This window comes from Schistocerca gregaria, chromosome 11 (genome assembly GCF_023897955.1).
Source record: "Schistocerca gregaria isolate iqSchGreg1 chromosome 11, iqSchGreg1.2, whole genome shotgun sequence".
Taxonomy (NCBI): Eukaryota; Metazoa; Arthropoda; class Insecta; order Orthoptera; family Acrididae; genus Schistocerca; species Schistocerca gregaria.
In genome coordinates this window covers 85,158,223-85,184,869 of record NC_064930.1, presented here as the reverse complement: position 1 = coordinate 85,184,869, position 26,647 = coordinate 85,158,223, and the positions used below count along the sequence as shown (strand labels likewise).

The window sequence follows — 26,647 nt, the reverse complement described above, 5'->3', positions numbered from 1 at the left end:
AATAATTAATTATTATAAAGCTTCCTGCAAGATGGGTACTACCTTGGATGAATACTGAGCAGAAGAAATTAGAAGAAAATGCTTGTTTTGCTTGTTTCAAGCACTGAAAAAACAAACAAATTGTGTGTACCGATTTGTTAGTACAGATTATTAGGTTATTTATAGGGTTATTTGGTAACCGTGATAGCGTTATGGAGATGTTTGGCAAACTCAAGTGGCAGACTCTGCAAGAGAGGCACACTGCATCGCGGTGTAGCTTGCTCACCAGGTTTCAAGAGAGTGCGTTTCTGGATGAGGTATCGAATATACTTCTTCCCCCTACTTATACCTCTCGAGGAGATCACGAATGTAAAATTAGAGAGATTCGAGCGCAAACGGAGGCTTTCAGACAGTCGTTCTTCCTGCAAACCATATATGACTGGAACACAAAAGGGAAGTAACGACAGTGGCACGTAAAGTGCTCTCCGCCACACACCATTGGGTGGCTTGCGGAATATAAATGTAGATGTAGATGTAGATGAGATGATTGAATGCTGACAGGCATTATCAGTCTTAAATGATGATGATGATGAGACGAGATGTGTATCTCATGCTTCAAGTCAAAAAACAACAGCAGTCAAACAGAGTTCCACACCAAAAAAGTAAGTCAGTCTCATGTGCTTGAAAAGTCGTGAACAATTTTTTCTGAGATGCAAAACAGATTCTTGTAATGAAGTGATTCACATGGGAAAACTGATAGCAGGCAAACACGAGTTTTTTAGGATGAACTGGATGGGAAAAAACACTGCCATTTGCACAGACAATAATTCTGCCCATGAAGGTGATTTGGCAATGTGGAAATTAAAAGGTCTGAAGAACATCCAGAAAATTGAATTGACTTTGCATCCCTAACTTGAATTTTTCCTCCATCTGATGAGTGTGTTGCTGGAAAATGTTTTTGGATACAACAAAAAAAATCATGGAAGATACAAACTAGTGCTGTATTGACTGTCCTGCATCTCACTTCAGGGATGGATCTCAGCCACTGGAAAAATGTTGAATGTCTGACAAAAGACAACAACCTAACAGAACAATATAAAATGTAACAACATTTTAAACCTAGAAACATGTTTTTCACTTCGATTGTGAAAGTTACATGTTACCCTGACACATTCTCCCCTGAATGTAGAAAAGCCATGACAACTAAAACTGACTTATCAGGCACAACTGCTATGCTACACACACACACACACACACACACACACACACACACACACACACACACACACACACACACACACACTTGTTTGTGGAAGATAACAAAGGTGTGCCACATATCCATGCAATTAACAAATATGTCAACCATTATGTATACAAACTCTTCCTCTCTTAAAAATCACACGAAGACAATAACCTACCTTGATATAAAAACAATTTGGAATATATGGAGAGGGCAAATGAGAAAAATTACATTTATTAGATTGTCTTGAGGTGCACTAAACAAAGAACCAAAAGATAAAAATACAAGTTCTCTTTCTACCAGATCTATACAGGAATATAATGGAACCAGTAATCATTGCATTAATGATCAATTTTTTAAACATCCCTGAATGTATGTAAATTTTAATCTTAGTTCATAAAATGAACCCAGTTCACAAATTTGCTATGTTGTATAACACTTAACTTGCACTAACTGAACAACGTTTAGCATTAATTTAATTTAGGTGCAAGAGGTTGGAAAAAGCGCTGAATCAGCATTTAACCTGGCTGTTCCTAAGATTGCAGCTTGTAAAGGGACATCCTCCACCATCATCAGTTTTCGTTAACAGTAGTAGCCAAAACCGGAAATATTTTTTGACTTTTCAATATGTCAGTATTGTATCAGCTGTTTTTCTGAAAAATTTCATATAATTTTATACACAATACGTTATATTTCAAGTTAAAACCTATGAAAAGAAATTACTTTACTTTCGTTGTTACAACTGGTATTTACTAGCTCTGAATGAACACACATATTTTTTTTAAACATTTGAAATTATGAAACATTTCGCACATTTCAAATTTTTATCATTAATCAAACAATCTAGTACTGTTTATTTACGGATTCATCATTAAATAATAACTGACAAAAATTCATTTGTTAAGAAAAATTGTAAACCCTCTGGAATAATGTTATTACCGCAGAGCGAAGTGGAAATAGGTGTGCTTCTGATGTGATCAGAGGTCTTTTTTTTAGTTGGGATGAACAACGTTATTTTGGCTTTGGTAATGTAAAAATTCAAAAGACATTGTGATATAGTAAAATAAACACAATGAATCATCAAAAAAACGAAAGTTCTGCACAGACATTTTCAAATTTATTTATATCAATTGGTCAATGAAAACCTAAGATGTGAAAATTTTAGCTTCAAGAATCAGACCCCATGGACATGAAGGATTGGACTCAACTGCACATGATAGGCTAGGCAAAAAGTTGGTTGTAAATCTTACCTATCTTGACTCTCATGAAAAAACATCATCCTCGTAGACAGTAGCGATAACAAAGAAGGGAGGGATAGATTACAAGCCATTAATTGTACATCACAGATACGCTACAAAATTGTTTAAGGTCTTGTTTTTCAATGATGGAGGACACAACGTGGAAGAAACTTCTCAAATTCTGCAAGACACTTCTCCATGGGGACAAGTATTGATATGGATATCTTTGAAGTAAACATGAATACACAGCTCAGCATTTATAGCTCTTGAGCACAGAATTTTGACCACTGCAGTACTCATAATTATAGGAAACAGCAAATGATGTATTAAGATGATAATCTTTATATCCAATATGGTAGTGAATGCATTGTTTCTTAGCATATAATTAATGGTTATTTGGCACTGGCTCTTAGGCAGAGCTTTGATTCAACTGAACATACTGCAAACTGTGGTGTCACTCAGAGCTTAAGAAGTTCACTGAACATGATGCAAACGGGAACTTATGCAACATTCAGTGTGGATGGGTGTTTCAAAACTTTGTAACACAGGGATAAGCAGTTCAAGAGTAAAATCAAAATGGTATTTTCAAATGTCAACTCGCATAATATTCCATCATATGGATGTCTCACCTACTACTCATTCAGAAATTAGGAAAATCACATATTCTCTCAAAAATAAAACTTCATCTGTACTTGATGGTGTTTTCAGCAAAGTGAAGACTTGTTATGATATGTGTTATATTTTCTGAAACATATAATGCATCACAAAGACAGTGTATTTTTCCAGACATATTGAAACACACCATTGTTGAACCACTATGTGAGCAAAATGTAACAGAGATGTAAGTAGCTACCAAGATGTTTCACTGACATCATTTTTCAAAGTTTTTGAGATGGTGATTCACTCTAGAATAGTATCTCTCCTGTGCAACTTTACTATCAAAACTACTGTTTGGCTTTCAACTGAGAAAGTCATTGTGTATTCCTTTATAAAATTTTACGAGAATTTAACAACAAAATACCACCAGTTTGTATTCTCTGTGACCTATCTAGTGCACTTGACTGTGTGAATCACAACTTAGTTCACTAAGGTTTCGTGGAATTAATGGGACAGCCTACAAATGGATATTGCCTAATCTGATCAACAGATGCACAAAGTGTAAATAATAATACAACCAATATAAGTACGGGAGATGCTTCCAATTTGAAAGAAACCAATTATGGTGTTCCACAAGGCTCATTGGTTGGTCCACTATTGTTTCTCATACATGTGAACAGCAAAATGCCCAATATACAATAAGCAGAATTAGTAATTTTCCAGATGACATTAGTCTTGTAATCACCCAAAATCTATATACAGCAACAGAAGCAGAAGTAGATAAAGTTTCCTGCTATTGTTCTGACACACACATTAGGAGGCACTACACCAATAATAAACACAAAGTAGGGAAAAAGTAACTACGCTGGGAACTACAACATTTTGTGTGTCCGTATGGATGACAGTTTAAATGGAAAAAGTACTCTTCTGAAATCCTAAAACAACTCAGTTCAGCGAAATTTGCACTTTGAATCATGGCAAATCTTGGGAAGAGAGAAATCAGTAAGTTAACATTTTGCATATTTCCATTTAATAATGTCATGTGGAATAATGTTCAGGGGCAACTCATCATTAAGAAAAAGTCTGCACTGATCAAAAACTTGCTGTAAGAATATTATGTGCTACTCACCCAGCACCATTTGCAGACATCTATTAAAGGAGTCAGGCATTTTGGCTACTGCTTTACAGTATATTTATTCTCTCATGAACGTGGTTGTAAATAATCCCGTCCAGTTCAAAAGGAACATTGATGAACATAAGTCCATTAACATACTGACATTCATTATTCCACACTGAGGTTGTCTTCAGCACAAAATGGGGATGAACAATGTTGCCACCAAAATTTTTTTATAACTTACTCAATGATATAAAATTTCTGTCAGCCAGAAAAATTAAATCTGAAAACTGAAAAAAATTCAGTCTCACTACTATTCTGTTCTACTGGATGTTTTCTGTTTACACAAAAAAGGTTGTGGGTAACAGTTTCTAATTCACATTTGCATTAAAAATAAGGACCTGGTAAATGGTCAGCATTAATCATACTCACATACAAATGTGTACTTATGACTACTCATTCCACATCATTACAATTACTTGTACAAATGATCCACAGACCAAGAACCTACGAACAAACTTTACTACCTAATTAACCATCAGTCACGCATCCAAAGATTGATTTTGCCAGCACAAACATTCATTGGGTACAGACCTTTTAAAGGTAATGTTCCCTAAAAACCGTCTTGATTGCAAATTTTTTATTCATATGACCGGTTTCGGCTCATTCAGAACCATCTGAATGAGCCAAAACCGGTCATATGAATAAAAAATTTGCAATCAACACGGTTTTTAAGGAACATTATAAAATCACTGATTGCTGTTATCCCATAAGACATTATGTCTGTTTTTGCAAAACCTTTTAAAGGTGGTATACCTTTGCCTTTCTGAAACCTTTGATCAGAATTACTTCTCCAGATGTATGGGTGCCTACAGTTTAAAGTGGATTCCAACCCATGGTGAAACTTCACATCTTGCAAATATTAGAAGAAAAATACATGGAAAACAAGAAAATGGAAACTGGACTGACAAGGGTTGAATGCTAAACAGTTTAGATGCATACTCTTACACAATTACAGAGCCACTGAAACAACTTAGTTTTCACCTTAGCCAATAAATATGACTGATAACTGACAGTGGCATTCTGTAGTCAAATTATTGTCCTTCTGTGGCTACTGACATGCAGTATTAAAGTACAGAGTGGATTTCTGTAAAGGATGATCATTATTCCCTGCTAAATAACTTCATACACATGCTATTCATTGCAAATAGTTTCACATTCCCTTTTTTACAATGACGTTGTGTGTCTATGAAATTCCTGTAAATTTTTCACGTTATTAGAAGTCTTCTCTAGAAATTCTTAGGGTGGCTGTTTTATCTGCAGCTATTATTTACATCACAGATATTCTCCTTAGCCTAGCATTAAAAATAAAAATTCTTCCAGCAGCATGAGAATTTTTCAACTTGTAGTCACACAACATGAAGTCTATTGTTTTGCAGTGTCTTTATTATATGATTTGTTGACTACAATTGAAATTAACTCGATCCCCGAGATTTTGCTAGTCAAAGGTGATGCTAGTACATGGCATATTAATTTGCAGGTAATGTATGTACAATACAGATTTCAGAGTTCAACGTGACAAATTTTTTCCCCTAATCTATGATCAACTGCTTCATAAAATTTGCCCTGAGCATTTGAAATCATAACTGCCTCCCTTCTGTCCAGTGTGTATTGAGTAATAGGCCTCTAGAAGGGCAAAGCAGTTTTATGTATGCCGCCATCACCACAATCCTGCTTACAGTAGCTTGCAGGTAGTCTCTACTGAGGATGCTGGTGACACACACACACACACACACACACACACACACACACACACACACACACACCAGCTTTTAGGAGAGCCTAATGTGTGGAGAAGATATCACTTCTCTGTATTTCTAAATGTAGTATTTAGAGGAAGTAGTAGGATGGCTGTGGCTCTTGAGCCAGGAAACCATGTACACTTTGGAGGCTTTGAATCTACATTGAAGTTCTGGCAGACAATCACCACTAGGTTGTAACTAGGTACAGAGTAATAGAAAACACACTTTTAGCATATTTGTGTGGTTATTTTACAACAAAATGTCATTTACACAAGCTATGCCAACCATTTTAAGATTATAATTAGCAAAGATGCCATTTGTTATACAAAGTAATGGCTAGTTAAAGCAACCTGACAAAACTTATGAGAGGAAAATGAATGTTTTTCATAGTGATAATCCGCACTCAACAAAGAATAGTAAACTATTTGCAATACAAATACTTGCTAAATCTAACTACAATACTAATTTTGAATAGCCTTTGAGGGACTTACTACCTCCATCATCATGTGTACATATTTACTACAGAAATCACAACATTTTAGTGCTTCCCTTCACTCCTCTTCCCCACCCCACACATATGTACTGTGAATTCAGAAGATGTGTTTATGTTATCTGCCACATTTAAGGAAAAATGTATAAATTTATATGGACAAATAATTGTTTCAAATACCAGATGTTTACAGTTCATCAAAAGGCATTCCAAAAAGTATTCAAGACAGAGAAAAAAGAAATTATTCCAAGTAAAAATTACTTAATGTATTATGTAGAAATTTGCTTTTGACAAAAGGAAAAATTGAACATGGTTTTCCTGCCTTGATCACATGATACAACAATGGGAATTTGGCAGGGTCCAGAATGCATACTTAGATGGCCGTATCATTCACACAACTAGTCATTAAGGTGGGGAATCTAGGCTACAATCCCGGTCAAGGCAGCAATTTTCATATTTTGATTTGTAAGTATATCATCACAATAACTCATAATTCGTATCTGTAGTGACATATGCAAGGAACTAATATACACACTAAAACTATTGCACAAGCTCACTGATACTACTTTGGCTAATGTTAAAAGAGGACGGACCGACCGACCCCCCCCCCCCCCCCCCAATGTCTTTGTTGTGGTGACAGTCTGATTTGTAGCTAAGTCTGAGATCTAGGTTATGTTTGAAGGTGACAATTTGGCTGAGAGTTGGGAAAGCTAATGGATGTAAAAGCAGAAAAATCTTGTGGTGGTAATAAGCTGACTAGTAGTGAAGCCCCATCTTTATCTCCATGCAATACTGAAAAAATACAAGGGAGGAGGTTCAAATTTAACTTTTACCGATACTTCAGTTCATTTAGCGTAAATTATAATGCTCTATTTTGCCTGCTTTCCCTAGTTTTCTGCCAGGGGCCTTTAATATTACAATGAGTGTAATCATTACAGGCACTACAGTGAAAGCCTGAACACCAATGGAGAGCTGCATTGCTTATCATTCCCATTATGATAACAACTGTGGCACAATTCAAACATGCTTAATTTAATATAGTTACATGAATTCTTGAATTACCTCTTGATTCACACACTCTTGCAATTCTTCTTTCACGTTCACAGTGGATGGGCAAACCTGGACCTACGGTAATAATAAAACCACATAATTAGTGTGCTTAAGCAGTTGTAATTTTAATAGTTTTCTGTAAAACTTATGACAATATTAAGTTTAATAATAATAATAATTTTATTACTAGTTCTTTTTTCTGAGAGGAATTATCTCTAACAATGGAAACTCCAGGTTGGAATATCAGCAAGAGATAGAATGCTGCTGACTGTAAAGATGACATGTTAAACTGCAAACAGATACAATGAAAAGAAACTTACAAATTAGTTTTGTCCTTTTCTTACTAGGGTAATGAGTAAGTGTCTTTTCACTGTGTCTACCTGCAACTTAGTGTCTCATCTTTCCCTTATGTTATCGATATTCACATAGAAAAGATGTGTCATATACATCATAAACCATTTGTCAAGTAATGGAAAGTCAAGGATTGAATAACAACAATAATATGAAGGTAGATCACTACTCACCATATAGCGAAGATGCTGAGTCTCAGACACGCAAAGTGAAAAGACTGCTACAGTGGCCAGAGACAGTGGTCACATGTATGTGTACACAAATTGTTCTTGTGTGTATGTATATGGGCATTTTCTACATCAAAAGGAAGCCTTTTGGCCAGAAGTTAAAATGCAAAATAAGTTTTTCTGTTGCCCCATTGTTACTCAATGCTTCCTCTGTATGGTAAGTGCTCATATATTTTTTTCTGAATATTGTTACAAATGACTTTTTCTCGGCAGGTGATTTTCTTATACCTATGGATGATACACAAACCCGCTCAGTAACAAAATGTCCTGGGTACGGGCAAGACAATTCTTACAATGAAGTCACAAAAATGTAGAGAAATGAGATTTTCAAAGTTCAGGGGCTGAGAGTTGGGGGACATTCATCCGTACCCTGTTTCTCCTAGGCTCAGCTTACACAGACTGACCCGTTTCAACAAAGACATTCTTGGTTAGGTTGTCAATTTACCCCGTTATATAGCAAGGGCCAATTTTGTGCGAGTTCTTGCATTTGTGTTTTCGTTGCTTCTCCTGAATTCTTCTAGGTGAAAGAACTGAAAGAAGGAACACAAAATTCACAGTGGCAGAAAAGTTTGTTTCAGTTTCCCCATTAAATTTCAGCCTTAAAACTGGATGATATTGCCACATTTTAAAGAAAACGAACAAGAACTAAGTTTTGGCATCAATTTTAACTGAGGATGTAATGGATTGTGGTCCAAAAAATATATTTTTCAAAAATATTATTTCCTTGATCTACACAGTTTAACCTATGTTGTGTGTGAATTTTGTGATGATAGTAGCTTCAGAAATGCCTTTAAATTGTTAAACTGCTCTGCACTTGCGGCCGCTCCCACCTTTTCTAACATTTGGAACACTGCTTGCTTCAGCAGAGTTTGTCAGTGTGAAGGCTATTTTCTTTTGATAACTTTGGCTGACATCTATACCTTTGCCTGAAAACATTGTTGCATGTGGTTTATTTACATTTTGAGAATACCAACACACATTATGGGTGGAAGGTTGGATTTGCAAACCTTCACATGAAAGTCAAGATTTATGCATAATGGGTAGTGGAAAGACTGTGTTTAGGAAATGGAGGTGTCGTGGAAATCGGTTTACCAACAAAAAAGAGGACATAGTTCAAAATTAAGATTCCACATCAAAACTTGGAATAGGAGAATTGTACAGGTGTGTGAATGATGATATGGATACCACTGGATTCAGACTTACTGATTTAGATCTTGTCTGCCAGATTAGAGCTTATCTGTCAGGCTATAAAGTTTTCATGTTCATGTGTTAGCTGTAAAAATACAGAATGCACTATTATTGTTGAAGAAAGAAGAGTGGAAATAGCTTGTGATTTTAAATTAATTTGTAATTTATGTGGCTATGAATTTTCATTTTCCTCCCCCAAAAAAATTGACACTGGTACATATGAAAGCAATTTTAGGTTAACATTTGCTATGAAATGCTTTGGACAAGGCAAAGAAAGAGGTAATTTATTGTGTGGTTCCTTGAACATGCCTCCAACTTGTGCAAGGTTTGAAAAAATAAATAAAGAAATGTCTGGAGGTGCATGCGATACTCCAAAGTTTCTATGAAGAAAGCAATTGAGAAATTGGTGGAAATAAACAAAAAAAAAAAAAAAAATAGATCCTAGAATAGGTATTCATGACAGTGAATATTCTACAATTGTTACTGACCCATGTGTGTGTGCAGATGGGACCTGGATGAAAAGGGATCACACATCCCTATACGGAGTTGCATCTGTTATAGGTACTGACAAAGGTAAAGTTTTAGATGTAGAAATTATGTCGAAACACTGCCACCAGTGTGCAACAAGGAAAATGTCCAACAATGAAGACAGTGAGAAACTGTGGAAAGAAAGGCATGCAGTAGCATACTCTAATAATTATAGTGGCTCAAGTGGGGGCATGGAGGCTGCTGCAGTTGTGAGGATGTTTTCAAGATTTGAGGACCAGTATGGTGTCAGAGATACTAAATACCTTTATGATTGGGACTCCTCTTTGTTCAAAGCTGTGACAGACAAAAATCTGTACAATAAAACAATAGAAAAGTTGAAATGTGTTTGCCAAATCAAAAAGAGGCTTGGTGGTAGGCTTCGCCATTTGCTGAAAGAGAAGAAATGTGAAGTACGTGAAGCTGGAAAACCACTAGGAGGAAAAAGCAGGCTTACTCTGAAAGAAATTGGTTCTCTTCATTTATTTTATGGGAGAGCTATCAGGAAAAACCCACACAATTTAGAGGTAATGAGGCATGTTGTGTGGGCAATTTTTTTCCACAAGCTATCCACTGACAGAACACCAACGCACAACTGTGTCCGATAGGCAATTGGTGTACATTCAACTACAGAAATGGGATGTATTCACATAAACACCAATTACCATAATTTTTTTTGGCACTCAACTACTAAGGTCATTAGCACACAGTCACAAATGTTAGAGAACTAATAGCGTAGAAAAACGCAAGGGGGGAACAACAGGAAGTACTTACAAAGACGCAGATAAACAAAATAAAAGAGTTAGATTTTCTTGGACAAGTCCGACAATGTCATAAAACTAAGAATACGAGCAGCTGCTCGAGTGTCATCAGCTAAAAGTTCCTGTGAGGTAGACAGCAGACACAGGACAACACGAAAGTGAATAAAATGCGGACAGGACAATAAAATATGGCACACCATCAATGGATGACCACAGGGGCACTGCGGGGCAGGGTCACCGGACAACAGGTAGCAGTGGCTAAATCGTCAATGCCCAATTCGCAACCTGGCCAAAATGACCTCCTCTCGCTGGGAAAGGCGTGAGGAGGTCGTCCAAGCCATCAGGATCGGTTTGATGGCCCTAACCCCACTAACATCAGTTGATGAGACACAAAAGCAAGCTGACCGAGGCAGGAGGACAGCAGGCTAGGCCGCAGCATCAGCAGCTTCGTTCCCAGGCACACCAACGTGGCCAGTAATCCACAAAAAAAGGATACAAGCACCGGTATCAGCTAGTGACTGAAGGGACCATTGAATTCATTGCATGAGAGGGTGGTCCGAATACGGGTCATGGAGACTCAATGTCTCTCAAAGAATCAGAGCAGATGCATAGAAAGAATGACGATGGCGGCGGATATACTGAACAGCCTGATAGAGAGCAAAAAGTTCAGCTGTAAAGCTTGAACACTGGTCAAGGAGCCGGTATTGAAAGGTATCATCCCCAACGATGAAGGCACATCTGACACCAGCAGTAGTCTTGGAGCCATCTGTGTAAATAAAGATGTTATTAGCGAGCCTCGAACGAAGTTCGACGAACCTCGAGCAGTATATCGAATCCGGGGTCCTCTCCTCCAAGGTGAACGCAAGACTGAGCCTGGAGCCAAGGTGGTGTCGGGCTCTCACCCACTCGAAAAGCCGTAGGGAGGGTACAATCAAGTTGTTGAAGCACGCAACAAAAGCAAACTCCAAGAAGTAACAGGGCAGAGATGTACAGATGGTATTGGCGGTCAAAAGAGTCATCAAAGAAGAAGAAATATGGCAGGTGATGGGGCTTTAACATCAGTCGGCAGGCGTACCGACGCAGCAACATATTGCGCCGGTAGTTGAGCGGTAACTCGGCAGTGTCGGCACACAGACTCTCAAGAGGGCTGATGTAGAACGCTCCAGTCGCCAGACATAACCCCCGATGGTGGACAGATTTTAGACGGCGTAAGACAGACGGCTGGGCAAAAAAATTGACTAAGTTCCCATAATCCAGCTTTGATCGGACAATGGATCGATATAAGCAAAGCATGACTATTCGATCTGCTCCCCATGACGTACCGCTGAGAACACGGAGGACATTTAGGGAACAGGTACAATGAGCAGCCAAGTAAGACACATGTGGAGACCAGCAAAGTTTGCTGTCAAATGTAAGACCTAAAAATTTTGTTGTCTCCACGAATGGGAGAGCAACGGGAGCAAGATAAAAGCATTGGGGAAGAAACTGTAATGCCTGAAGTTCATACAGACCGTTTTCTCACCAGAAAAACGGAAACTGTTAGCGACACTCCAGGAATATAGACAGTCTAGGCAATGCTGAAGACAGTGCTCCACGAGACACGTTCTCTGAGCGCTGCAGTAAATCGTAAAGTCGTCCACGAAAAGGGATCCTGAAACGTCAGGTGGAAGGCAATCCATTATTGGATTGATAGCTGCGGCAAAAAGGGCCATGCTCAAAACGGAGCCCTGGGGCACCCCGTTCTCCTGGTGAAAGGCATCTGTCAGAACAGAACCCACACGTACCCTGAACATTCCATCTACTAAAAATGCATTGATAAAAAGAGGGAGATGTCCGCGAAGGCCCCAAGTGTGCATGGTGCGGAGAATGCCTAGCCTCCAACAGGTGTCGTAAACCTTCTCCAAATCAAAGAACACAGCCATCGTCCGGCGCTTACGCAAAAAGTTGTTCATAATGAAGGTCAACAAGGTAACTAGGTGATTAATAGAGAGCGGCGCCTGCAAAAGCCACATTGGACATTGGTAAGGAGGCGTCTAGACTCAAGGAGCCAAACCAATCAAGAATTTACCATGCGCTCCATCACTTTGCAGTTGCAGCTGGTAAGGGAGATGGGGCGATAACTGGAAGGAAGGTGTTTGTCCTATCCTGGTTGGGGTATGGGAACAACAATTGCTTCATGCCAGTGTGTGGAAACATGACCTTCAGTCCAGATGCATTTATAGGCGCAAAGAAGAAAGCCTTTACCTGCAGGAGAAAGGTTCTTCAGCATCTGAATATGCATACCATCGGGCCCCAGAACAGAGGATAGGACTGAGTAAGTGCACTTTCGAGGTCCCGCACAGTGAAGGTAGCATTGTAACTTTCACGATTCAAAGACTGGAAAGAAGGTGGCCATGCCTCCTCTGCTTGTTTTCGGAGGAGGTCATGGGCAGAGATCAAAACCTCCGTGAAAAAGCGGCTGAAGGCATTTGAGACGTCCTCAGGATCCAAGAGGACTTCATTCGCTACAGTCAGGCCAGAAATCGGGGAGTGGACCTTGGTGCCAGATAGTTGGCACAGGCCACCCAAGACAACCAAAGGAGGAGTAAAACTGTTGAATGAGCTGTTGAAAGCCACCAAGCAAACCTATCTGCTTCCTTTGATAACACAACGACATTGTGCAAGGAGTCGTTTGTAACCGACACAGTTCGCCATCGTACGGTGGCATTGGAAGGGGCGTAAAGCACGTCGCCGAGCATGAACAGCATCGCTGCATGCTGTGGTCCACCAGGAGACTGGGACTCGACGTGGAGAAGAGGAAGTACAAGGGATTGGATATTCAGCAGCAGTGAGAATAACGTCCGTGAGCTATGCAACCTGACTATTGCAGCTGGAGAAGTTTTGATCATTGAAGGTCGCCAGGGAGGTGAAAAGCCCTTAGTCGGCTTTAAAAATGTTGCAACTAGTGGAATATGGTGAAAGGGTGTGATGCAAGAGATGGATCACGCAGGGGAAATGGTCGCTGGATTGTGTGTCAGACACAGCATACCACTCAAACCAACGTAAGTTCGATAGTGTATAATGAGAGGTCCAAGTGAGCATAGGTATGCGTTGCGTCTGAAAGGAAGGTAGGTGCACCAGTATTTAAGCAGACTAGATTGAGGTGGTTGAAAAGGTCTGCCAAGAGGGAGCCTCTCGGGCAGGATGCTGGAGAGCCCCAAAGGGGATGATGGGCATTAAAATATCCAATCAACAAAAATGGTGTAGGAAGCTGAGCAATCAATTTATCACGTCTGCCACAGTAAAGGCAGACAATGATGGAGTGTAAACAGTATAAATGGAAAATGTGGAAGTGGAGAGAGTAATTCGGACGGCAACTGCCTGCAGATCTTTGTGTAATGTGATTGGATCATAGTAGGCATCATTCCGAACCAGAAACATGACCCCTCCATGAGCAGAAATACCTGCCACAGGGGGTAGGTCAAAAGACATGAAGGTATAGTGTGCCAGGTCAATATGATCGCATGGGTGCAACTTCATTTCTTGGAGACCTATGAGAGGCGGGCAGTGCATTCAAAGAAGCAATTTTAGTTCCTCTCGGTTGGACCGAATGCCGCGAATATTTGATTGAGGAAGTGCCATTATGAAAACGAAAAGAAAAAGAAAAAACGGTCACCTCGATGTCTGCTGAGGGGCCTGGCTTTGAGGGAGCACTGCTGCTGCAGTTGATAGGTGGTGAGTCATGGTCCATCAACTCAACAGTTGCATCTGCCACCTTCCTGAGCTGATCAGGAGGGGCAGCTTCCTCCCCCGGTGTAAGGCCAGATGATCGGCTACCAGCGGTGCGGCCTAGCGAAACTGAAGATAGCCGGGGACAGAAACCGCTGGGTGGTGCAGGAGAAAAAACTCGCCTCGGTGGAGACGGAGAACTCTTGTTTCTGTGAGCCTTCTTTGAAGAATTACATTTTGTCGAAAGAAGAGTTGATGGCTGTGAAGTTTGTGCATGCAAGAAATCTTCAGGTGTTGGTTCTTTTATCGAAGGTCCAAGCATCTGATTTAGAGGTCCTTGTCTTAACAGTACCAGATGATAATGACTGAGCCTTAGGGTTGGTGGGAGTAAAAGGAGACATTGATCGGGCAATCTCAGCACTTGCCGATCTGACGACCGAATCACTAAATGTTAGATCACATTTCTGTGTAGCTACCTCCCTGGTAGGCCAAGGAGAAGCAAGAACAGTACTGTATTTACCTGCCAGAAGCACAGTGGGCTTTTTGCTATTGAATAACTTGCGAGCAGCCGAGGTCGACATCTTCTCTTTCACTTGAATTTCCTGTGTACTTTTCTCATCTTTGTAGAGGTGGCAGTCGCAAGAGGAGGCAGCATGGTCACCCATACAGTTGATGCAACGAGGGGACGGAGGTGGACAGTCACCCTCACGGGCGTCCGTGCCACAGGTAATGCATTTAGCCCCACCTGAACAAGACTGCCGTGTATGATTAAACCGCTGACATCGGTAACACCTTGTAGGGCTGGGTACATACGGCCGAATAGAAATGATCTCATAACCTGCTTTAATTCGTGAAGGCAATTGCACATTGTTGACAGTCAGGAATATGGTTCAGGTCGGTATGAGGTCCTTGTCGATCCTTTTCACGACCCGATGGATGGCCATCACTCCCTGATCAGAGAGGAAAGACAGAATCTCCTCATCAGTTAGTCCGCCGAGTGACCTGGTACACACCATGCCACGACACGACAAACTCAAGGTGCGGTGGGCCTCCACCTGTACAGCAAATGTGTGTAAGTGTGTGGCTCGAAGTAATTTTTGGGCCTGGAAGGTGCTGTCTGTCTCCAACAGCAAGGTACCGTTGCGCAACCGAGTACAAGATTTCACTGGTCCAGCACTTGCACCTACACCCTTCTCAATGACAAAAGGGTTGACTGTTGAGAAATCATGACCATCAGATATTGTGACAACAAGAAACTTTGGTGCTGGTGGTAGAATTTTCCAAACAGGAGTTTCATCTAGCTATCGTTTTTGGGCAGAAGACATGGAAGAAGAAGAAGAAGAAGAAGAAGAAGAAGAAGAGAAATGTATTGCAGATGAATACCCCATGATTGCCAGCGTCTCCGATGGTGCGCTCCTTCCTTGTGGGGACCCTCTCAGAGGACACTCCCGCCTTAGGTGATTGTTCACATCTCAGGACACATCTCCCGAGAAATGGACAGAGGGACCAATCAGCATGTTCGGAAGGTAACAGGAAAGAAGAGAGGAAAGAGAGAAAGGGTTAGAAGGACAGAAGAAAGAATCTCAAATGCCGAATTGGAGAATAAGACACGGAAAAGAAGACAAGAAGAATAGGGCAAGGAGAATGAGGCAGAGATAGAAGTAAGGGTATGAAAGCATGGGGAAGAGTGAACATAGGGAAAGACCAATATAGGAAGAAAGCGTGAGAATGGAGAAAAAGAAAGGAAACAGGATCCTGGAGTTTTCAAATGTCCATCTCCAGACGAAGGCTTGATACATTACTCCCAAGAAGAGGGAAGAGGGTGTGTGAATGGGAGGTATGGGGGGGGGGGGGGGGGAGAAGCATTGGTGACGAGGAGGGATGGGGAAGAGGGGTAGCGCAGCCCAGAAAGGAAGGAGAAAGGAGAACTGCACTAGCTCAGGGCCTCGTGCTCACCACGCACGTATCCACAAAAGAGTTGTGGACCCCCTGGGAGTGGGTTACCAAAACCTGTTATGAATGCATTGAAGCCCACATTCAGGTTTCTTGCAAACCCTGATTTATTGAGGAAGTGTCTTCACAGAAAGACACAAAATGCAAATGAAAGCCTGAAAGCCTCAATAATTTAATTTGGATTACATGCTCAAAAAGGACATTCTGTGGACTTGAAGTACTGAAAATAAGTGTCTATGATGCAGTTTTGTGTTACAATAACAAAAATAATGGCAGATTTGAAGTGCTGAAGAGAGTTGGTGTAGATCCTGGTGTGTTTACAACAAAAGTTTTTTACACCATCGACAATAGCAGGGTCAAGAAAGCTAATAAATCAGTGTCTTACCTGCAAATACAGGCAGATTCGAAAAGGAGGGAAGAGAAACATGGCGGATTTTAAAATTAAGGAAAGCTTATTACATGGATAAGTATGAGAAGAAAATCTATGAACCTCATTTTCTCTGTTTTACATCGCTTACATTATTAGAAACCTTTTCTCAAGAAGTACATTTGCTAATACTATGAAATTTTCAGGAATTGTTCAAACATGTTGCTGTCTCTCTAGAACTAAAAACTAGAGATCCTGCAATTACATTCTGATTTTTAGATGATTGTATGTAGAAAAAAGTTAATTTTGGATATGCAAAATTTAAAACTCTGTTAATGATACAATTTGTACCATAAATTAATAACTGTAGTTCAGTGGTTTTATAACCTTCTCAGGGTCCTACAATAAAATTTTCAGATTAATTGCATGATTAGAATGAGTTATGGCTTTTTATAAAAAGACAATAAAAATTAAAAATTATAATTTCTGGAAAAATATTAATCCTGCATATTTTATTATATTTTTCCATTAACACGCAGTTCAGCTGCTTTACACATGTAAAATTTTGGATTTGTAAATTAATAAATATGGCTTTAATGACTTATTAAATAAATCTTTACACTTCCCATTACATCCCACCTTAAGCAATGCAAGTCACCAGAAGTTGACAATGACATTAAAGTAAAATACACAATACTTGTTATCAACAACGAACAGCACATCACATGATTAAATTTTGTGTGAGTATTAACACACAAATAATTAATATGACTGCTCCAGATGTAGATTGGGAATGTAAGTATGTGCTGGCTAAAAGGCAATGGAAATTTTGACTCTCCTATTGTGTAATAACAGCCCAGCCACAATATCATTCTTTGGGATGGACATAAACAGAAAAGAAGTGATGGAGATGCTTTTTGGCTTCCACCTTGTACACTTTAGTAGCAGTTAGCCACCTGCTTAGGGCTACCTCACAACATACTTTTTGAGGAAATTTGTGTACTGGGCAAGAAGTACACACCAAATACCGCATGAGGCCACCATCACCACACAGGCACAAACCCTTGCCTGACATTATCAGTTCCATGCAAGCAGCCTCCAGATGGTGCTTCCTAACGCACACTTCTCCCTGCTTCTGCACCACTTCCTTCAGCACACTGTGTATGTCTGCCCATAGTGCAGACAGCCAATAGGAAAAATGTCAACTGCAGACTACACAGCTTTTGCCTCCACTGGGCAAACAGGAATCTTCCCACTGACGGACTCAAAATACAATGGGATGCAGATGCGGACAAACAAACAGTTCCCCACCAGCAGCCAGACAGTATTTCCAGAGCTGGCAATTCTCACACAATACTCTGAAGATTACCTTCTGACACTATAGTTGCTGTTCACAGAGAACCATAACAAATTACAAAAACCGACATCACAAAACTCCCCAAATACCACTAAAGACGATATCATCTGGTATCGGACACTTCCCTTGACCTATATAGCTCACAAACATCTCCCGATACCAATACCAACATTCACAGCCACACATTGGGAGCGAACACTTGCCTTGACCTGTTATCCTTACATCTCCACATACAGCCGTCCCTGGTCCGAGATGCCGGAACTTTAAGTAAGCCTCATTTCTTTACGACGTACTGAACACTTCATGACTTCATCAAAAAATCCGAATAGTTGAAGAAATTTTAATAGAGACAACGCACTGTCCCCCATCACAGCAGACAACCGAAAACTATTGACTGTCACTCATATCCATACCTACCAAAGACACAAAAAAAAGCAATTCACACACGATGCCACACTAGCAAACTAAACCAAAAACATCACATAACATACCACCGATCGCATCAAAACGACACCTACAAACACGCCGCTCTCACAAACTAAATTCCGCGCCGTCATGACATTGCACACCACAACAGCCTTACGACACGGGTCCAAGCCGACGGGTGGGATCGGACGCTTCGGTCGACCCACCGAAACTAGGTTTGAGCCGCCGGAACTCTCATCTACCTCATATTGTCACCACAAATGTGACGCCTAACACATTCAGCAGTAAGACTGCCCATCTGCAGACACCCTCGCAGAATGTAATGATGCACTCGTGTATTTTGCTGTCATATCCACACCCAACAAAAAATCAATAAAAATCATAGACCCCTGTATGCCCAACCAACACCAATCTAATCAAACGTAGCAAAAATGTCAAACATATAAACAAACCTTAATAACTCACTGTAAACACTTCCACAACCCACACTGCCCCACCAACTACTTGAACTGAAGACCACATTAGCACAATACAAGCCAACACTCAAATGAACCCTGTACACACCTAAAACTCAGCATGTCCACTTCCACCCTCACAGCACACCATCCAAAAACAACTCAACAAATCTAACATCTACAAATAAAACCAACTCAACATCACAATACTATTATGTCATGAGTCAAAGCAACATGTGGAATTGGTTGCTTCTGTTGACCCCTGTGCACGTATGACGACATATGCCACATCATTCCACCAAGGGTTACAGCCAAAGCCTGGTACCGATTGGTTCAACCCACAATATCACTGAAATTGTAATTATCACAGTGCAAGCAGAGTGCTATCAACTATTTATTGAGGTGCAGTAATGAATTTTATCTGAAATGAAATTTACTGACATCCTGTTTATATATTCAAAGAGAACTGCTAATGTATAGATTATAGAAGCTTAATTATCACACCAGTGATCTCAGTAAACATCTCTTCAACTTTACTTACAAAACAAATATTTTATGCGCCAGCAAACATCGAATGTTAATAAAAAAAAATTACTGTAAGTCTACCTAACTTTCTAGCTGCAAATTAAGGTTGATATTAGAAGAAGCAGATCAGAATAAGCTCCACGTTTATGCTTATATATTATCAATGTCAATGAGTAGTGATTTAAGAAATTGTCCAACTTCTGCTAAATATTAAATCCAAACAATTCCCTCTGTCTGATGTTAAACACGCACGTTTTATTCACAGTGTTGTGGATCTTAACATTTAACAAAAAGATTTGGATTCTGTATTAATTGCATTCTCCTTACTTCCAACCATATCACTGATTTATGTTTATTCGTTCAGAATACTACACACAGAAACTATTAAAACAATACAAGAAAACTACTTGCAGTGGAGTCTGGCACAGTCGATATCTCATCTGTTGGCTCTGTTTTTATCCAAATAATGTTCCTGTAATCCATTGCTGCAGTGTGAAGGCCCTGAAAAACAAGTAATCAGATAAAAACAGTCATATTCAAAATTCATTATCACTGTAAGAAACAACTCATAAACAGCATTTTTTATTCCAAGACTGAGAACAACATATGAGCCAGTGCATATAAAACAAATTTAACACTACCTGTTGAAAAAAGAAATTGTAATTATGACAACAGATTGACATTTCTCTGGTTAAGAACAGTTGAAACAAATTACTCAAAATGTCACATCAATATCACATGCAATGGAAACAAATGATTATTGACGTTTCTTTGAAACAGGGGCCAGTGGTACACTATAATAATGTAAGCATTATGAGACATGAATATTTAGCTTTCCAAATGAATTCTAATTTCAACAATATGCATATGCAAAGCGACTCATACAAGCAAAGGGATTTTTCCAAATAAAACAATTTACTACGGCCAACCTCGATTTTACATATGATGAGAAAATTTGAAATGAAGCTTGCAGCCTTCTGTGAGCACAATGCTTTTAAATATATTATGGACGTTTGGTAATGAATGCTGTCATCCAACACATTTATAATCCGATTCTTACTGATATAACCAAGAACAAAAGAGAATTTGTATTTCTTAATCGCATATAAGGCACTGAAAAGCTTAATCTCTGAACACAGCTGTAATTATATACACTGTTTACTCACTTATTACGTTGCAGGCATAAAATGAAATTCTTCCCCTTCTGAATTCAGCAGCCTTCAGACGGTATTTTTATCATGCAATTTAATATGCATTTCATCCCCATCATTGCTGTATACACAAATGTGGAACAACTACTGCCACGGTGGAATCTTTAGTAATTCCCGTACTTAAATTCATACCAGAGAAGTGCTCAAAACTTTCTGGACAGCCACAGTAAACACAGACATAGCCTAATACCTTCTACAGCATTTCCTTTCATTCCACTACAAACACTATCTGAAAAGATGTATAAATTATTGGTATTTGAAGCTGAAATACTAAGATTAGTACCAAATTTCACACGCAATAATCCCGATCAGCTACACAGCTAACAAACTTCTTGTCTCTTCACAACTACATCACAGGCGGTAAGCTAGTTAACATAAGCATACTAGAATAGCGATTGTACGAATTCCATTACACGTCTTTTCTCGCCCATCACAAAGTATTTAACGACGATTTTCATTTTCTCTTGAGGTCGCAAGGTAAAGAAACTGCCTTTTACAAACGACGGGAAAACATATGCATAGATTTCATGTCATCTGGACAAATTACCGGGCATTTTACAAGATGGTATGGGCCTACGTACATGTAATATTTTTCATAACTAACATGATCTACTGGTAGAAACAGTGTGTGTTTTAGGTGGAAAACTTGCTACTTCTATAAAGTTAACAGCGACGTTTTATCGAGATAAACATAACCTAAAAGAACCGTAAAAGCTCTCCCACTCAACACTCCGTCACCACATTTTCCAAACGTTACCCAATCACAGTTATTCAGATGTCGATAAAATCGCAGTGAAGTTTGTCGGCTAAATCATATTAAACTGTTACTATACTGATAGAAACAGATACGAGTGTTCCATACAAATATACTCACAAGTTGCTTCATGGGCCCTACCCAGTTATAATAGAAAGGAAATTGTAGTTGGGTTTATGTTCAAAAATAAATTTTCGTCTTTCGTTCTTTCATGTATATAATCCTTCTCACTTTTTTATTGCTCGGAGGACGGAGGAAGTAGTTCATATATATATATATTTTCTATTGGTTACAAGATGGCGACCACTTTGCTAGAATGGCTTAATGATGAATACCTAACTCGAAAGATGTTTTCATCTTGGGGGTGGTTGTTCGTATTTTTGCATTTTTGATACAAGTTCGACAATCAGTGATTCTGTGGATATTGCAAAGCATATTTTATATTCTCTCTAGAGGCATGAAAAAGCGGAATCACAAAAAATGACGAACTAGAGGAAAATATCAGCTATACTACATAAGTCAGACAGCCATCTAAACGTCAGTATTCAATACTAATAAAATAAGTGAACCCCCTGATGATCGGAGAACTTTACTCGAAAACGTCTAAGAGTTAAACAAATAAGAATTTGTGTTTGCTCATGACACAACTGTCTGTAAAACAACCAAAGGTATTCATCGTCAATGGATGGTATTACAAGATAGGTTCATCTTCACCTCTTCCGCAGCTTGTTTTCTTTGAACGCGATACGTTTTCCTTTGTAGATCCGAGATAGGTAGGAGTCGTGAGTCTAAACAAATGTTGATGTAAGGTCTCCCAGAATCCCAGATATTAAACAAACTCAATAGATTGCATATATGAATGAATAAAAACGACGAATTATTCTGAAATAACAGTAATCTCCTAATTTGATACAGTTACATTTGCTCGCGTCTCGTGAAGCAGTTTCGGATGTCATTCTATGATGCCATAGTTACTTTTGGTGAAAGTCTTGTTATTATTATTATTATTATTATTGGTGTTGTTTTTGTTGTTTAATGAGCCCATTGGAAGGGTATTCTTTGCCGTATATAAATTTCTGTGTCGATAAATATTGGTGAATTGATAAAAGGTTGGTACAGTGCGTGAATATAGTATGGAATTATTTTAGGTTATAGTTAATGCAAAGAAACCATCTGAGTTATTTTCTAACAGTATGTAAGTTTTCCGATTTCAAAAGAGGGATGATAATCTCTACAGTAATATTGTGGTATGTATTACATACGTATGCTGTACATTTATGGAAAACCCAAGGTTCTGTATGTATAGCGCCTAGTCAAGTCGCTCTTCTTGATACAGACAATAACATTTGTGCATGTATATTCTGTAGCAAAACTAACGACTAACTGTGATGTATTGCGTGTAATTTCTGCTGTAGTTTATGCCGCAATCCCCTATGAATGTGAAAGTAATTGTTAAAATACTTCGTTACGAATTAGATGCACATCGACAGTATTTTTGTGTTCATATTGTCTTTCATACCCTCATGTATGGCAGTAATGTTTGTGAAGAGACAACTAGGGACAGTAGCCTATCTGATGTGCAGCTTTTCTAGATTATAACGTTAGCTACTGCTAACGTTAAGTGTTTATAGTCATATTTCGAGTATTAGTTATATGGAAATGCAAAGAAGGAAGAAGCTGTACTAGGTATTAATTGATGCCAATCAGAACGCTTTCGGTACGTTCTGTGCTATGGGTCTGCAAAGAATGTGTTAACAGCTTTAGCAGTGCAAGTTGCCTGTCAGTTTAGTACAAGCGTAACGTGATAGTCTTCTTTTTTTGTGCAAACGTTTTAAGGAAGAATCAAGAGGTAAATGTATTTTTCACTGAGAAAGAGATTTGCATGACATCAGAACGTTCACCATCACCATACAGCAGTAAGCTGTTTCAGTAATCAGTTTAGTAACAGAAAATTACCCAGATAAAATGTTTTTGCTAATCAGTAATAGGTTGTTTTACATTGCTGTATGTGTGCTTGAATCTAGTGAATAGTTAGAATTCGAATATGTCAGTGATTTTTCTAAATTGGGTAGGGCTCTAAAACTTTGAATGTGTACAACAAAACTTCCAAAAAATGGCTGTGTTAAGAAAGCATAGAAAATTGCCTGCTAAAAATGAACTTCACAGGCTGCTAATATTCATTTTCTGTGGGTCAACTAAATTAAATACAATAACATAGTTAACAATCTTAATAATGACATATGAGCCTAGAGATAATGTATTTCAAGTGCTGCGTAAATGATGTAGTACAAATCTTGTAATGTTCTTATTTACATTAATAAGAACAGGATTTTAAACCTCTTGAATAATAGTATAAATTAAGATGTTCCCAAAATAGATAAAGCAGTGAGCCTGCAGGAGATTCAAGCTCGATATCAACCTTTTTTTTTCTTTATCTGTGAAATTGTTTGACAGTAGGCAACTGGTTTTATTCAGCAAAGTCACTTTACATTTATTGTTGTTTTTCTTTCCTTATTTCTTATTTTATTTGATTATTTTTTCATTTATCATAATACTTAAATTTTTGAAAAATAGAAAACTCTCTCTGATGCAAATGTTTTATTAGTAATGACTTCTTTCTTGCAGTTACTGCAAGAGACCACATTAGTCATATTTAAAAGCCTTTGATATGACCGCTTTAAAATTTTTATTTTTATTAATGACGTTTCTCTTTGTACAAAGGCTACAAGCAAATTTACTCCCTTTGCAGATGATACACCTCTTTTAGTTGGGGGGAAAAAAAAAACAGATGATGACATTACAACATGTGCCAACTTTGTGTTCCATGATCTTCATAAGTGGTCCAGCTAGAAATAAAAGTACATTCATTTCGATGGGAAGTTCACGAGGGCGTAAATCTAAGCTGTAATGAGCATAATACACAAAAAGTTTATTCTTCATAAATTTTGAGCCTCCTTATCTTTAATAAGCCATATTGGTCTTACCACGTTCTGGACTACAGAAAGAGACTTATTTGAGCAACTTATGCTCTACATATTATAGCAGCAATTGCTGATACTGATGATAGTATGATTGGTTATTTTGGCTATTTTCATTCATTGTTGTCGAACAGCATAATATTTGGTGTGACCAGCCAATGGAAAATAAAGTATTAGTCATTCAGAAAAGAGCGAGCCAAATTATGTCAGTTAACAGATGTCATTCATGGAGAAATATTGTAAACTGCATAATAGATAAACAATGAAGTCACAATACATCCTATCCTTTATGTGCATTTTAATTAAGAACCTCCCCATGTGCAAAGCCAAGAGTGTCTTTCATGACTATGACACAAGGTTAAAACATGACTTGAGGTTGATAGAAAAAACTTGTCTAGTACAAGAGGGAGTTATTACTCAATTATTAATGGTTTTTAATGCTCTCCCATCAGGCAAGGGGGAAAAATACCAGGATAATACCACAGTTTAAAAGTAACTTAAAGGATTATCTTCTGGAAAACTCCCATTACCTTCTTCATGAATTCTTTAATATAAATATTTCTACATTGTAGTTTAGATAAGACACACATTGTACTTCTAATATTTGCTATTACCAGTTTGTAATGGAGTACAGTTACTTCCGTTAGCACAGAAATTTTCACTTAGGCTGATGATGAACTTCAGTTCTATGAAATTTGTAATTCTGAATAATTTTAGTGTGTTATTTGATTGTAATATACCACTGTTCACTATTGGAAATGTCTAAGCTGGCAATTATTTGCATATTTTGTTCCTGTATGCATATTACAATTTGCATCTATTAGCCTATATAAGTACTGTCCTCATATATAATTATGACTTGTTCCAGATCCAAGCAATTCTCTTGTATATTGGATCAATGGAACACAAATTGATAAATAAAATATGTCTAATGTGGTTTTGATGGTTAAAGGTAATCTGAAGGTACGCTAAGAATGGAAAATGTGTCAATATTAATACAACACTTGCAACAGAGACTATTTTATATTTTTGGGACATTGAACCACTGTTAATGCTTCAAGCCAAAATTGAGGGGAATATTGTATACATAACACTTGAGTAGCACTTTATGTGGATAAGCAAAGCGTGTCTTCCATAGTGTTTAATGTGTGATACTCTTCCTTGTGATGTACATAAACTATGATGTTTAAACAGCATAAAAGATTAACAATAACCTCACAATAATTCTTATTTTCTGTCATTTGAACTATGTTTTTTGTATCCCTTCAGAAACAGAGAGCTGTGGATTAGTGCCTGTCAATGGATGCTCTGTGTTCCCCAGCCACTGTGAAATTTGTTTCTTGGGTAGTGGTCAGAAAAATGCCACTTTTAACTTGTATGTCACAGTGACAATAGAAATGTAACGTTTGATTATTCTTTGCCTGTGGACTCTCAATGATAATTTTCAACTGAAAGTATAGGGGGCATCATACAATTTTATGTATACTGTAAATGTATAGCAAAGAAAGCAGGATGACATTGTATGGGCTCATATGAGGTTATTACATATTTTCTGTTTGAATGTAACAGTTAATAATTAATTTCATATTTCACATCACTCATACTGTAAACACATTTCCCTGGAAGATAAACTTTTAAATTATTGTAGAATACATTTAATTACTTTAGTTACTCAGTTGATTTTTGAAACTTCTTAAAATACCAACTGTCTGCTATTATTATTTTGAGATTCCACTGTCATATGTAATTATTTTCCTTCCCTCTAGCTAGAATGTAATGTACCTTCATGTTTGGTAGGTGTTTAACATTTACTCTCATTGCCATCGTATTGTGATATATATACAGGAAGTGCACTTTCATAAGTTTTTGGTGTACAAAAGCTTGTCTACAAATTTGTCTCGGTGGTTTTTTGGTTATTCATCTCAGTGCTCTTTTTCTGAATTTTAAATATTGTTCTTAAGCAGCTATCTTGTGCTCTTCCCCATACATGAATTGAGTAAGATTAATATGAAAACAAGTTATATTGTTCATTGCTCTGAGAACTTCATCCACAACTTCTGCAGTTTTCAGTATGAAGAAAATCTTTGTTTATTATTTTTCACAGTACATCTATGTGCTCTCCCCATGTTAAATGCTCACCTATAATAGTTACTAAAAAAAATTTATCGCTTGCCTTTTTAATTGCCTCACTGTTTAATATTTACATTATACACACATTGCTTTCATAATGAAATTGTCACTCTGCAGCGATGCGTGCACTGATATGAGACTTCATGGCAGATAACAGCTGTGTGCTGGACCGAGATTTGAACTTGGGAGTTTGACTCTCGGTCCAGCACACAATTTTAATT

General features: G+C 38.3%; 1 protein-coding gene across 6 annotated transcripts in view; it reads right to left on the bottom strand.

Moving 5' to 3' along the window:
• Positions 1–21,906, bottom strand: part of LOC126295455 (zinc finger protein 708-like) — an 885,643-nt gene extending 863,737 nt beyond the window's left edge. The window contains exons 1-3 of one of the 6 annotated variants that reach the window (XM_049987978.1): positions 21,439–21,906; positions 19,765–19,854; positions 7,523–7,585 (exon numbers count right to left, since the gene is read on the bottom strand). In XM_049987978.1, the coding sequence (XP_049843935.1) occupies positions 7,523–7,585; positions 19,765–19,854; positions 21,439–21,450 (165 nt within the window). In that variant the 5' untranslated portion in view covers positions 21,451–21,906. The remainder of the gene's footprint in view (positions 1–7,522; positions 7,586–19,764; positions 19,855–21,438) is intronic. The other 5 variants (XM_049987985.1, XM_049987987.1, XM_049987983.1 and 2 more) reach the window with 5 other exon arrangements.
• Between the last annotated feature and the right edge of the window lie 4,741 nt (positions 21,907–26,647).